Genomic DNA, 15,096 nt, shown 5'->3' on the forward strand with positions numbered 1-15,096 from the left:
GCAAGATTCGTGATTGGTACATTTAGTCATCGCGAGAGCGTTACAAATCTCATAGAAAGTTTGAAGTGGGACACACTTGCAGATAGACGACGCGCTAAACGGAAGGGGCTGCTCACAAAATTCCGAAATCCAGTCTTCACCAAGGATGTAGAGCATATATTATTACCACCAAATTTCAAATCGCGTAATGATCATCATTCAAAGATAAGGGAAATTAGAGCTCGTACTGAGGCGTTCAGACAGTCGTTTTTCCCTCGCGCGATAAGCGAGTGGAACAGAGGGGAGGGGAGGGGGGGATATGAATTTGGCGCGGATTGTGCCCTCCGCCACACACCGCTTGGTGGCTAACGGAGTATATATGTAGATGTAGATGTAGAAGACAACTTTTGTTCCTGTAGATCGGAAAGCTAAGACGTTAAATGTGATACTGGTAAACTGGAGGAGCATACATGGTTACAACCCAGAATTAGTATCGCCAATTTAAGGTAATGTGGTATAGAGATACCGTCTTTTACTACTAATCAAAACGCCTTGTGTACCAAGTTAGATTCCAGCCACTGCTTAAATTTTGAATAACAATCATAAGAACTGACGGCCGATGACTTCCGGTATAAGGAGTCACCTTCATTCTGCTAACGGCCTTATCAAAGAGGACGAAGGAGCGGACAAAATTTCAGGGCGATCTTTTGTGCCTGGACTGGGAATTTGCCCTAGAAGGCAACAATGATCAATGTCATGAGGGTACAGAAGACAATAAAAGCCGCTGCATTAAAGGTACTTCATGTCTGTCTGCAGGATATGTGGCTTGCTACAAGTAAATTTATTCTGATGATATGTGATCAAAAGGTTTCGGATTAGGTCCTCATTCAGATTTCCGATAGGGGACTGATAAGTGAGAGGTAAACATGAGAAAAAGATTGAATTACCAACGGGAGTACATTCTACTACTCGGAGCGTGTAACATCAGCAGTCTGAATGTGATAGGGAAGCTAGAAAATCTGAAAAAGGAAATGTAAAAACTTAATCGAGATGAGGGTCAGTGAGGTGAAATGGAAAAGAAGATACGAATTTCTGGTGAGACAGATATAGGACACTAACAGCAGCAGAAAATGATATAATGGGAACAGGATCCGATAGGAATAAGAAGTTAACGCAGATAGTTGCTGCAAACAGTTCAGTGACAGATTCGAAAGTAGAGCAACACTAACAATAATAGTTCAAGTACGCGTCCTAACGTCACAACCGCTCTGCAGAGACAGAGAAAACATATGAGAACGTTGAGCAGTAACTCAGTTTGTAAAGAGAGGCGATAATCCAAAAGTCATGAGGGACTGGAATGCTGTAGCAGGGGAACGAACAGAAAACAGAGAAACGGGAGGAGAAGGTACAGCTGGAAAAGGCCTAAAATTTCGGTAAGTATGCGTAACATACCCTGAGAAATCCTCATTAGCTGCAGATGACAAACTGGAGCAAAATATCAGCTATACTGGAAACGGCAGATAGCTACATAAACGTCAATAGATGATATTAGGATATATATTGTTTAATAATGTTACGAACTGCGAAGAACCAAAATAACTCTTACAAACCAACATAAATATTCCAATAAAAAGGAGACTTAATAAATTAGATTCTTCAAGATTTAAAAAAGTAGAAAAACCCAGAAAGCACAAAATAAATAAATGGCATGTAGAGGAGTTAGTTTTTTGTCTAAATGTGGAAATGCTCAAGAGATTCAGGCAAGACTTCATTACACATGACTAAAAAAAGATTTGGATAAAGGAACAATTGGCCGAACTTTGGACCACGGCTGTCATCCACCCACTACACAAGGAGGTGGATAAGAGAATTCCAGACAATATACAGGAATCTCTCCCATAGACTGCACATACAAGATTTTATCCAAGATGCTGTATGGAAGAATCAAGGAACAACTAAAACAGTCATGGGCGTACCCGGGAGATTGCAGACCACGGAGAAGATGTGCAGAGTAGATTATTAGTTTAAAATTGACTATGACTTATCACAGGAAACTGAACAAACCTCTGGCTATAACATTTTTAGACTTCGAGGAGGTATATGACTGTCTCCACAGACCTTCAGTATTAGGTGTGAGGAATCTCGGATTGCATTAAACTAATCTAACATACTCTGACCATCAACAATTCAAAAGTAATGTTTAGAGGAGAAATTTCTGAACTAATTCTCACATAAATAGGTTTAAGAGAAAGTGACTGCCTATCACCATTACTGTTCAACTGTGCACTGGAATGTATACAGTAATGAGAGAATGGTGCAAGGATAATCCAAAGAACAAAGGAATTAGAAGTGTGAAAAGTGAAATAAAATTAAACTGCTTGGGATTTGCTGATGATGTTGCACTTCTTGTCACCACTGTTTAAGAAACCAGACAAGAACTTAAATCACTACAAGACACAACACAGAAAATCGGCCTTAGAATAAAATGTGAAAAAAACAGTGATAGTGCTAACTGATCTACCACTTGCAAACAAAATTAGAGTAGAAGAACAGGAAATAAAAATTGTTGACACATTTAAAATTTAAATGTTGTTGTTGTTGTGGTCTTCAGTCCTGAGACTGGTTTGATGCAGCTCTCCATGCTACCCTATCCTGTGCAAGCTTCTTCATCTCCCAGTATCTACTGCAACCTACATCCTTCTGAATCTGCTTAGTGTATTCATCTCTTGGTCTCCCTCTACGATTTTTACCCTCCACACTGCCCTCCAATGCTAAATTTGTGATCCCTTGATGCCTCAAAACATGTCCTACCAACCGATCCCTTCTTCTAGTCAAGTTGTGCCACAAACTTCTCTTCTCCCCAATCCTATTCAATACCTCCTCATTAGTTACGTGATCTACCCACCTTATCTTCAGCATTCTTCTGTAGCACCACATTTCAAAAGCTTCTATTCTCTTCTTGTCCAAACTAGTTATCGTCCATGTTTCACTTCCATACATGGCTACACTCCATACAAATACTTTCAGAAACGACTTCCTGACACTTAAATCTATACTCGATGTTAACAAATTCCTCTTCTTGAGAAACGCTTTCCTTGCCATTGCCAGTCTACATTTTATATCCTCTCTACTTCGACCATCATCGGTTATTTTACTCCCTAAATAGCAAAACTTCTTTACTACTTTAAGTTTTTCATTTCCTAATCTAATTCCCTCAGCATCACCCGACTTAATTTGACTACATTCCATTATCCTCGTTTTACTTTTGTTTATGTTCATCTTATATCCTCCTTTCAAGACACTGTCCATTCCATTCAACTGCTCTTCCAAGTCCTTTGCTGTCTCTGACAGAATTACAATGTCATCGGCGAACCTCAAAGTTTTTACTTCTTCTCCATGAATTTTAATACCTACTCCGAATTTTTCTTTTGTTTCCTTTACTGCTTGCTCAATATACAGATTGAATAACATCGGGGAGAGGCTACAACCCTGTCTTACTCCTTTCCCAACCACTGCTTCCCTTTCATGCCCCTCGACTCTTATAACTGCCATCTGGTTTCTGTACAAACTGTAAATAGCCTTTCGCTCCCTGTATTTTACCCCTGCCACCTTCAGAATTTGAAAGAGAGTATTCCAGTTAACATTGTCAAAAGCTTTCTCTAAGTCTACAAATGCTAGAAACGTAGGTTTGCCTTTTCTTAATCTTTCTTCTAAGATAAGTCGTAAGGTCAGTATTGCCTCCCGTGTTCCAACATTTCTACGGAATCCAAACTGATCTTCCCCGAGGTCGGCTTCTACCAGTTTTTCCATTCGTCTGTAAAGAATTCGCGTTAGTATTTTGCAGCTGTGACTTATTAAACTAATAATTTAATATTTAACTGATAATTTAAATAGTTAGTTGAAATCATAACATTCAATCTAAATGAGAAACCAACATGGCAAAATAGAATACAAAAACGAACTAACCAAATTACATTACGGATACCACATACAACAAAAAAAAACTATCTGTAGCTGGAAAATGAAAACATTATAAAACAGTTACCCAAGCAGAAATATGATATGCAGCTGAAACCATTTTAAACAAAACTAGTAAGGCAGAAATTGACAAAATACTCAAGATAGAAAGAAGAATAATTGGGACATGCATAAATAAATAATATCAAGTAAATGGACATTAGAGAACAGCTTCAAATGAAACAAAATACAAGAAAACAGAACAAGTAATGAGCACTATCAAGAAGAATCGCATCTTCTTCTATGGACATCTGATAGAACACCAGAAAACAGAATTAGTACAAGAATAATAGAAAAATTGTGGAGTGGAAAGAGAAACATCAAATGGCTCACAAAATATAAGGAACATACCAGAGAATCCAAATCACAGTACATGATCTAAAAATAAAATAAAATAAAATTATGACAACAACTCCTTGTATAAACGTTTGTATAATTTTCTAGAGTAGTCCAATGAAGGCCACAAAATTATTATTTTAATAATAATAATAATAATAATAATAATAATAATAATAATAATGTTCCGAACATAAATACCATAATCCCAAAATTGTATATATTACCATGTAAAAATTTTATGTATTATTTGACAGAAAATAAAAAGAACCCACTGCAATTGTGAGACTTCACCGAAACATGCATGAGTGTTAGAAAAGTCTGTTGCAGACTTTATTTCCATAATTATGTACAGGATGACAAATATTGAACTATATGAAATAAAATGGTCAAAACTTCTGAACGGTTTGCGTTAGGACGTTCGAATTGCACCCTTGGTCGCAGGGAATTATGGAAACTAGTATGCGCACTTGGATGTGAATATGGTTTGGTTTAGCGACGATGCCCATTTTCTTATGGATAGGTTCGTCAATAAGCAAAACTGGCGCATTTGGGGTACTGAGAATCCGCTTTTCGCGACAGAAAAGTCTCTTCACCCTCAACGGGTGACTGTGTGGTGTGCAGTGTCCAGTCGCGGAATAATCGGTGCGATATTCCTTGCTGGCACGGTGTCTACCGAACGGTAGGTGAAGGTTTCGTAAGATGATTTCATCCCCATTACCCAAAGTGACCCTGATTTCGACAAAATGTGGTTGATGCAAGACGGAGCTCGGCCCCATCGAAGCAGGAGAGTGATGTCCTGAAGGAGCACTTTGGGGACCGCATTCTAGCTCTGGAGTACCCAGAGGTCACTGGCATGAGCCTCGATCGGCCGCCATATCTGAACACATGCGACTACTTTTTGTGGGGGCTATATTAAAGAGAAGGTGCGCAGCAGTAACCCCAAAACCATTGCTGAGCATTCAGGAGGTGATAGACAGCATCGATGTTCCGAGCTTCAGCGGTCATGTAGTCTCATGCAGAATGTCGCTATTCGTCTGCGCCACATCGTCGCCATTGATGGCAGCCATATGGAACATAACATACACTCCTGGAAATTGAAATAAGAACACCGTGAATTCATTGTCCCAGGAAGGGGAAACTTTATTGACACATTCCTGGGGTCAGATACATCACATGATCACACTGACAGAACCACAGGCACATAGACACAGGCAACAGAGCATGCACAATGTCGGCACTAGTACAGTGTATATCCACCTTTCGCAGCAATGCAGGCTGCTATTCTCCCATGGAGACGATCGTAGAGATGCTGGATGTAGTCCTGTGGAACGGCTTGCCATGCCATTTCCACCTGGCGCCTCAGTTGGACCAGCGTTCGTGCTGGACGTGCAGACCGCGTGAGACGACGCTTCATCCAGTCCCAAACATGCTCAATGGGGGACAGATCCGGAGATCTTGCTGGCCAGGGTAGTTGACTTACACCTTCTAGAGCACGTTGGGTGGCACGGGATACATGCGGACGTGCATTGTCCTGTTGGAACAGCAAGTTCCCTTGCCGGTCTAGGAATGGTAGAACGATGGGTTCGATGACGGTTTGGATGTGCCGTGCACTATTCAGTGTCCCCTCGACGATCACCAGTGGTGTACGGCCAGTGTAGGAGATCTCTCCCCACACCATGATGCCGGGTGTTGGCCCTGTGTGCCTCGGTCGTATGCAGTCCTGATTGTGGCGCTCACCTGCACGGCGCCAAACACGCATACGACCATCATTGGCACCAAGACAGAAGCGACTCTCATCGCTGAAGACGACACGTCTCCATTCGTCCCTCCATTCACGCCTGTCGCGACACCACTGGAGGCGGGCTGCACGATGTTGGGGCGTGAGCGGAAGACGGCCTAACGGTGTGCGGGACCGTAGCCCAGCTTCATGGAGACGGTTGCGAATGGTCCTCGCCGATACCCCAGGAGCAACAGTGTCCCTAATTTGCTGGGAAGTGGCGGTGCGGTCCCCTACGGCACTGCGTAGGATCCTACGGTCTTGGCGTGCATCCGTGCGTCGCTGCGGTCCGGTCCCAGATCGACGGGCACGTGCACCTTCCGCCGACCACTGGCGACAACATCGATGTACTGTGGAGACCTCACGCCCCACGTGTTGAGCAAATCGGCGGTACGTCCACCCGGCCTCCCGCATGCCCACTATACGCCCTCGCTCAAAGTCCGTCAACTGCACATACGGTTCACGTCCACGCTGTCGCGGCATGCTACCAGTGTTAAAGACTGCGATGGAGCTCCGTATGCCACGGCAAACTGGCTGACACTGACGGCGGCGGTGCACAAATGCTGCGCAGCTAGCGCCATTCGACGGCCAACACCGCGGTTCCTGGTGTGTCCGCTGTGCCGTGCGTGTGATCATTGCTTGTACAGCCCTCTCGCAGTGTCCGGAGCAAGTATGGTGGGTCTGACACACCGGTGTCAATGTGTTCTTTTTTCCATTTCCAGGAGTGTAGATCCGAATATCTGTGGTCACGTTTACATGTTGAATGAATAGTGCGCGAGCCGAAGTTTGTAACTAATTTACGTTATTTTTTTCCACGTACGAGGGTCGCTCAATAAGTAATGCCCCACATTTTCTTTTTCTGAACACATTTATTGTTAAGGGTCAGAATTTGGCGACAATATACATCATCTCTTGTCCATGTGCTATTTTTCTACGTAATCTCCATCGCGTTGCCGAGCGGTTCTAGGCGCTTCAGTCTGGAACCGCGCGACCGCTACGGTCGCATGTTCGAATCCTGCCTCGGGCATGGATGTGTGTGACGTTCTTAGGTTAGTTAGGTTTAAGCAGTTCTAAGTTCTAGAGGGCTGATGACCTCAGATGTTAAGTCCCATAGTGCTCAGAGCCATTTGAACCATTTACCATTGCGTTCTGTGGCGATACGCCAACGTTGTGGAAGAGCTTGTATTCCCCGCTGTTAAAAACTCTTGTCCTGTAGGCGTAGCCATGTTTTCATTGCATGACTGACACTCCCATCACCCTCAAAGTGTGTTCCCCGTAGAGAATCTTTAAGCGGCCCAAAGATATGGAAGTCCGAGGGTGTCAGATCTGGACTGTAGGGTGAATGAGGCAATGATGTCCAACCCAATTTGGCTATGTCTTCTCGGGTTCTCACACTTGTGTTTGGGAGCAAGATTTCTACTGGATTCTTGTCCGATCGAACATGTCGGAAACGATTCTTGAGTTTATTCAGAGTCTTCACGTATGCCTCTGAATTGATGGTTGACCCTCTTGACATCACATCCAAGCGAATGACGCCATCACAATCCCAGAAGACTGTCACCATGACTTTTCCGGCAGAGGAAGTTGTCTTGAATTTCTTTTTTGAGGTGAATGAGAATGATGCGACTCCGTGGACTGCATTTTTGTTTCCAGCTCAAAGTGGTGCAGCCAGCTTTCGTCCACCGTAACGATCCGTGATGGAAAGGCCTCTCCGTCGGTCTCAAAACGCTCCAACAATTTTTATGAAATGGCATTTCTCTGAATCTTGTGGTCCGCTCTGAGCATTCGTGGAACCCATCGTGAGCACCTCTTATCCGAGAGTCTCGATCATTGCAGACGCACTTCTAATGCTGACCGACAACTGTAGAGCCAATTTTCGAGTTGTGATGCGCCGGTCGGCACGAATAAGGGCATTTGCACGATTCAGCAGGTCTGGAGCAGTGGCTGTGACAGGACGTCCCGACCCGTGGCTGATCATGGAGCTCTGTTCCTGCATTTACAGAGGCTGCAACTTTTCTATACCCATCGCCCAACTGTACTCATATCAAGTGCAGCATCGCCATGCACTTCCCACACACGATTAAGGGTGTTCATCACGCTTTATTTTTCTGTACACAATAATTCAATAACAGCACGCTGTAATGTGAGTCGTATGTAGACGCTATTTTGACGCTGTACTACGGCTCTGCCATCTGTCAGAACGGTTCGAAACTTCACCGGTACACGGAACAGTACACAACTGGCCATTAAATTGCTACACATAGAAGAAATGCAGATGATAAACGGGTATTCATTGGACAAATATACTAGAACTGACACGTGATTACATTTTCACGCAATTTGGGTGCATAGATCCTGAGAAATCAGTACCCAGAACAACCACCTCTGGCCGTAATAACGTCCTTGATACACCTGGGCATTGAGTTAAACAGAGCTTGGATGGCGTGTACAGGTACAGCTACCCATGCAGCTTCAACACGATACCACAGTAGAGTAGTGACTGGCGTACTATGACGAGTCAGTTGCTCGGCCACCATTGACAAGACGTTTTCAATTGGTGAGAGATCTGGAGAATGTGCTCGCCAGGGCAGCAGTCGAAGATTTTCTGGCCAGTACTGGACCTGCAACATGCGGTCGTACATTATCCTGCTGAAATGTAGGGTTTCGCAGGGATCAAATGAAGGGTAGAGCCACGGGTCGTAACACATCTGAAATGCGAACAAGAGGTGACCGAGACGTGTAACCAATGGCACCCCATACCATGAGGCCGGATGATAAGCCAGTATGGCGATGACGAATACACGCTTCCAATGTGCGTTCACCGCGATGTCGCCAAACACGGATGCGACCATCATGATGATGTAAACAGAACCTGGATTCATCCGAAAAAATGACGTTTTGCCATTCGTGCACCCAGGTTCGTCGTAGAGTACACCATCGCAGGCGCTCCTGTCTGTGATGCAGCGTGAAGGGTAACCGCAACCACGGTCTCCGAGCTGATAGTCCATGCTGCTGCAAACATCGTCGAACTGTTCGTGCAGATGGTTGTTGTCTTGCAAACGTCCCCATCTGTTAACTCAGGGATCGAGACATGGCTGCACGATCCGTTACAGCCATGCGGATAAGATGCCTGTCATCTCGACTGCTAGTGATACGAGACCGTTGGGCCTCAGCACGGCGTTCCGTATTACCCACCTGAACCCATCGATTCCATATTCTGCTAACAGTCACTGGATCTCGACCAACGCGAGCAACAATGTCGCGATACGATAAACCGCAATCGCGATAGACTACAATCCGACCTTTATCAAAGTCGGAAACGTGATGGTACGCATTTCTCGTCCTTACACGAGGCATCACAACAACGTTTCACCAGGCAACGCCGGTCAACTGGTGATTGTGTATGAGACATCGGTTGGATGCTTTCCTCATGTTATGAAAAAATGGCTCTGAGCACTATGGGACTTAACTGCTGTGATCATCAGTCCCCTAGAACTTAGAACTACTTAAACCTAACTAACTTAAGGACATCACACACATCCATGCCCGAGGCAGGATTCGAACCTGCGACCGTAGCGGTCGCGCGGTTCCAGACTGTAGCGCCTAGAACCGCTCAGCTACTCCGGCCGGCTCATGTTAGCACGTTGTAGGTGTCGCCAACCTTGTGTGAATCTTCTGAAAAGGTAATGATTTGCATATCACAGCATCTTCTTCCTGTCGGTTAAATTTTGCGTCTGCAGCACGTCATCTTCGTGGTGTAGCGATTGTAATGGCCAGTAGTGCATATTAATGGTTTTTTTTTAATGTGGGGCATTACTTACTAAACGACCCTCTTAGTTGAGTAATTGTCACCCTGCATTTGCAAGCAAGCACGGAGAAAAGTGAACTTTATCCGCAACATGAGTTCCCCGTGTTTGTTGATCATCCTACATCAGTAACAACGTGTGTCGGTGGGCAGGTTAGGCAACGCCGGCCGGCAGAAGGAGAATACGCACCCTTGAAGAAGAGCAGGCCCTCCCTGGAGGTGAAGCCGATGATGAGCGGCCGCTGGCGGAAGGCGCCGCTGCGCAGCAGGTCCGCCGGCTCCCGGGTGATGAGCGCGCCCGGGCTGCCAGCCGCCTCCAGCACCGGCACGAACGGGAACTGCTCCAGCATGTCCACGTCCTGCACACAGGGCCCTGTGGCACACTCCCTCCACGTCTCTCTACAAAGCCAATACTGGTGACACGCTAAAACTGGCTCAGACTGGCAGCCGAGGCATCATACACTCCTGGAAATTGAAATAAGAACACCGTGAATTCATTGTCCCAGGAAGGGGAAACTTTATTGACACATTCCTGGGGTCAGATACATCACATGATCACACTGACAGAACCACAGGCACATAGACACAGGCAACAGAGCATGCACAATGTCGGCACTAGTACAGTGTATATCCACCTTTCGCAGCAATGCAGGCTGCTATTCTCCCATGGAGACGATCGTAGAGATGCTGGATGTAGTCCTGTGGAACGGCTTGCCATGCCATTTCCACCTGGCGCCTCAGTTGGACCAGCGTTCGTGCTGGACGTGCAGACCGCGTGAGACGACGCTTCATCCAGTCCCAAACATGCTCAATGGGGGACAGATCCGGAGATCTTGCTGGCCAGGGTAGTTGACTTACACCTTCTAGAGCACGTTGGGTGGCACGGGATACATGCGGACGTGCATTGTCCTGTTGGAACAGCAAGTTCCCTTGCCGGTCTAGGAATGGTAGAACGATGGGTTCGATGACGGTTTGGATGTACCGTGCACTATTCAGTGTCCCCTCGACGATCACCAGTGGTGTACGGCCAGTGTAGGAGATCGCTCCCCACACCATGATGCCGGGTGTTGGCTCCGTGTGCCTCGGTCGTATGCAGTCCTGATTGTGGCGCTTACCTGCACGGCGCCAAACACGCATACGACCATCATTGGCACCAAGACAGAAGCGACTCTCATCGCTGAAGACGACACGTCTCCATTCGTCCCTCCATTCACGCCTGTCGCGACACCACTGGAGGCGGGCTGCACGATGTTGGGGCATGAGCGGAAGACGGCCTAACGGTGTGCGGGACCGTAGCCCAGCTTCATGGAGACGGTTGCGAATGGTCTTCGCCGATACCCCAGGAGCAACAGTGTCCCTAATTTGCTGGGAAGTGGCGGTGCGGTCCCCTACGGCACTGCGTAGGATCCTACGGTCTTGGCGTGCATCCGTGCGTCGCTGCGGTCCGGTCCCAGGTCGACGGGCACGTGCACCTTCCACCGACCACTGGCGACAACATCGATGTACTGTGGAGACCTCACGCCCCACGTGTTGAGCAATTCGGCGGTACGTCCACCCGGCCTCCCGCATGCCCACTATATGCCCTCGCTCAAAGTCCGTCAACTGCACATACGGTTCACGTCTACGCTGTCGCGGCATGCTACCAGTGTTAAAGACTGCGATGGAGCTCCGTATGCCTCGGCAAACTGGCTGACACTGACGGCGGCGGTGCACAAATGCTGCGCAGCTAGCGCCATTCGACGGCCAACACCGCGGTTCCTGGTGTGTCCGCTGTCCCGTGCGTGTGATCATCGCTTGTACAGCCCTCTCGCAGTGTCCGGAGCAAGTATGGTGGGTCTGACACTCCGGTGTCAATGTGTTCTTTTTTCCATTTCCAGGAGTGTATATCGAGGATGGGAATATTTATCAGCCTGGTAAAGAAATGATACGTGATGCGGCCCCTGAAGCTCTGGGGGAGAACACAAGATTGGGAAAAGACAGGCGATAACCGTGAAGGATTGAGGAAGCAGAGAAATTGGTGAAGATGAAAAACGAGGCCTGTAAAATGGCTGAACACTCGGCTTGATGATGACCGTTTAATATACAGGGCCATCATTAAAGTTAAAATTGAGGCAAGGCAGAAAGTGACAGACGATATACACTAACGGAAAAAAATCAGAGTACCAAGAACGAGTTGTGCAACATAAACGAAAGTTTGTAGACGTGTTTCTACATCTGAAAGTATGATGACTATTCATATTTAGCGCCAGTCGCGTAAGAAATGTGTTAGTAGTGCCAATATGAGGATGTAAATCAGGATTTCTATAAATACGTAACAGCCGTCAGCATAAGTTACCTTTGAGATTGGACGTGGTGAGCTGATGTTGGTCTACATCTACATCTACATCCATACTCCGCAATCCACAATAGGGTGCGTGGCGGAGAGTACCTCGTACCACAACTAGCATCTTCTCTCCCTGTTCCACTCCCAAACAGAACAAGGGAAAAATGACTGCCTATATGCCTCTGTACGAGCCCTAATCTCTCTTATCTTATCTTATATTTGTGGTCTTTCCGCGAAATGTAAGTTGGCGGCAGTAAAATTGTAATGCAGTCAGCCTCAAATGCTGGTTCTCTAAATTTCCTCAGTAGCGATTCACGAAAAGAACGCCTCCTTTCCTCCAGAGACTCCCACCCGAGTTCCTGAAGCATTTCCGTAACACTCGCGTGATGATCAAACCTACCAGTAACAAATCTAGCTGCCCGCCTCTGAAATTCTTCTATGTCCTCCCTCAATCCGACCTGATAGGGATCCCAAACGCTCGAGCAGTACTCAAGAATAGGTCGTATTAGTGTTTTATAAGCGGTCTCCTTTACAAATGAACCACATCTTCCCAAAATTCTACCAATGAACCGAAGACGACTATCCGCCTTCCCCACAACTGCCATTACATGCTTGTCCCACTTCATATCGCTCTGCAATGTTACGCTCAAATATTTAATCGACGTGACTGTGTCAAGCGCTACACAACTAATGGAGTATTCAAACATTACGGGATTCTTTTTCCAATTCATCTGCATTAATTTACGTTTATCTATATTTAGAGTTAGCTGCCATTCTTTACACCAATCACAAATCCTGTCCAAGTCATCTTGTATCCTGCTATAGTCACTCAACGACGACACCTTCCCGTACACCACTGCATCATCAGCAAACAGCCACACATTGCTATCCACCCTATCCAAAAGATCATTTATGTAGACAGAAAACAACAGCGGACCTGCCACACTTCCCTGGGGCACTCCAGATGATACCCTCACCTTCGATAAACACTCACCATCGAGGACAACGTACTGGGTTCTATTACTTAAGAAGTCTTCAAGCCACTCACATACTTGGGAACCAATCCCATATGCTCGTACCTTAGTTAGGAGTCTGCAGTGGGGCACCGAGTCAAACGCTTTCCGGAAGTCAAGGAATATGGCATCCGTCTGATACCCTTCATCCATGGTTCGCAAGATATCATGTGAAAAAAGGGCGAGTTGCGTTTCGCAGAAGCGATGCTTTCTAAAGCCGTGCTGATGCGTGGACAGCAACTTCTCTGCCTCAAGGAAATTCATTATATTCGAACTGAGAATATGTTCGAGAATCCTGCAACAAACCGATGTTAAGGATATTGGTCTGCAATTTTGAGGATCCGTCCTTCTATCCTTCTTACACACAGGCGTCACCTGCGCTTCTTTCCAGTCACTCGGGAGTTTAAGTTGGGCAAGAGATACCCGATAAATGCAAGCTAAGTAAGGAGCCAATGCAGTTCAAATGGCTCTGAGCACTATGGGACTCAACTGCTGAGGTCATTAGTCCCCTAGAACTTAGAACTAGTTAAACCTAACTAACCTAAGGACATCACAAACATCCATGTCCGAGGCAGGATTCGAACCTGCGACCGTAGCGGTCTTGCGGTTCCAGACTGCAGCGCCTTTAACCGCACGGCCACTTCGGCCGGCAGCCAATGCAGTAGAGTACTCTCTGTAAAGCCGAATTGGAATCCCATCAGGACCTGGAGATCTGTTTATTTTCAACCCATTCAGCTGCTTCACAACCCCAGGGATATCTATCACTATGTCCTCCATACGGGAATCTGTACGAGACTCAAACGGTGGTATGTTTGTACGATCCTCCTGCGTGAAAGATTTCTCAAATGCTAAATTTAAAATTTCAGCTTTCGTTTTGCTGTCTTCCGTTGCCAGGCCACACTGATCAGTGGGTGACTGGATGGAAGCCTTCGACCCGCTTACCGATTTTACGTAAGACCAGAATTTCCTTGGGTTTTCAGCAAGATCTTTTGCTAAGGTATGACAGTGGTAGTGGTTGAATGCTTCGCGCATCGCTCTTTTTACAGCAGCACGGATCTCTACTAACTTTTGCCTGTCCTCATTCTCCCGATCTTTCTTGTACTGCGAATGCAACTGTCTTTGCTTCCTGAGCATTCTCCGAATTGCGCCGTTAAGCCACGGTGGGTCTTTTCCGTCCGTAACCCACTTTTTCGGCGCATACTTCTCCAATGCGTGATTTACAATGTGTTTAAAATTTGCCCATAATTCTTCCACATCCATCGTACCGGAAGTAAATGAAGTCGATTCATTTACTAAGTGGGATGCTAACAGCTGCTTATCTGCTCTTTCTAGTAAGAATACTCTCCTAGCCTTCTTGACCGGCTTTTTAACTTTCGTACTGATAGTCGTAATGACATCATGATCACTAATCCCTGTCTCAACACTGACACTGTCATTGAGGTCTGGTCTGTTCGTGGCTACCAGATCTAAAATACTTCCATTACGCGTTGGCTGTCGATTTAGCTGCTCAAGACAGTTTTCGGATAATGTGGTCAAGAATGCCTTTAATGCGACACAAGAGGCCGTTATCTGCACCTCACATGGCTCCAAGAAGGTGGTGTAATACGGTTACGAGAAGCTGGATGCTCCTTCTGCGATGCTGCAGAAATACTTGTCACGAATGTAGCCACTGTACATGACTGTTGGCAGCGGTGGTCACGAGCATGTACGATCTCGAGAAGACCGGGCAAGTGGCACTACCAAGGGGAAAGACTCTCATGTTCGGGGTATGCCTCTGGCGCATCAGCAATTTGAGCAACAGTCTGTACCACAGTGACGCTAACAATTATTACAAATCCGTTAC

The 15,096-nt window shown here is 46.2% G+C and overlaps 1 protein-coding gene across 1 annotated transcript in view; it reads right to left on the reverse strand.

Annotated features, from left to right (window-relative positions):
- The window catches only part of LOC126088242 (esterase E4-like), a 450,967-nt gene that overhangs the window by 137,410 nt on the left and 298,461 nt on the right, over positions 1–15,096 (reverse strand). The window contains exon 6 of the mRNA XM_049906372.1: positions 10,108–10,276. Within this exon, the coding sequence (XP_049762329.1) occupies positions 10,108–10,276 (169 nt within the window). The remainder of the gene's footprint in view (positions 1–10,107; positions 10,277–15,096) is intronic.

This window comes from Schistocerca cancellata, chromosome 6 (assembly GCF_023864275.1).
Source record: "Schistocerca cancellata isolate TAMUIC-IGC-003103 chromosome 6, iqSchCanc2.1, whole genome shotgun sequence".
Classification (NCBI taxonomy): Eukaryota; Metazoa; Arthropoda; class Insecta; order Orthoptera; family Acrididae; genus Schistocerca; species Schistocerca cancellata.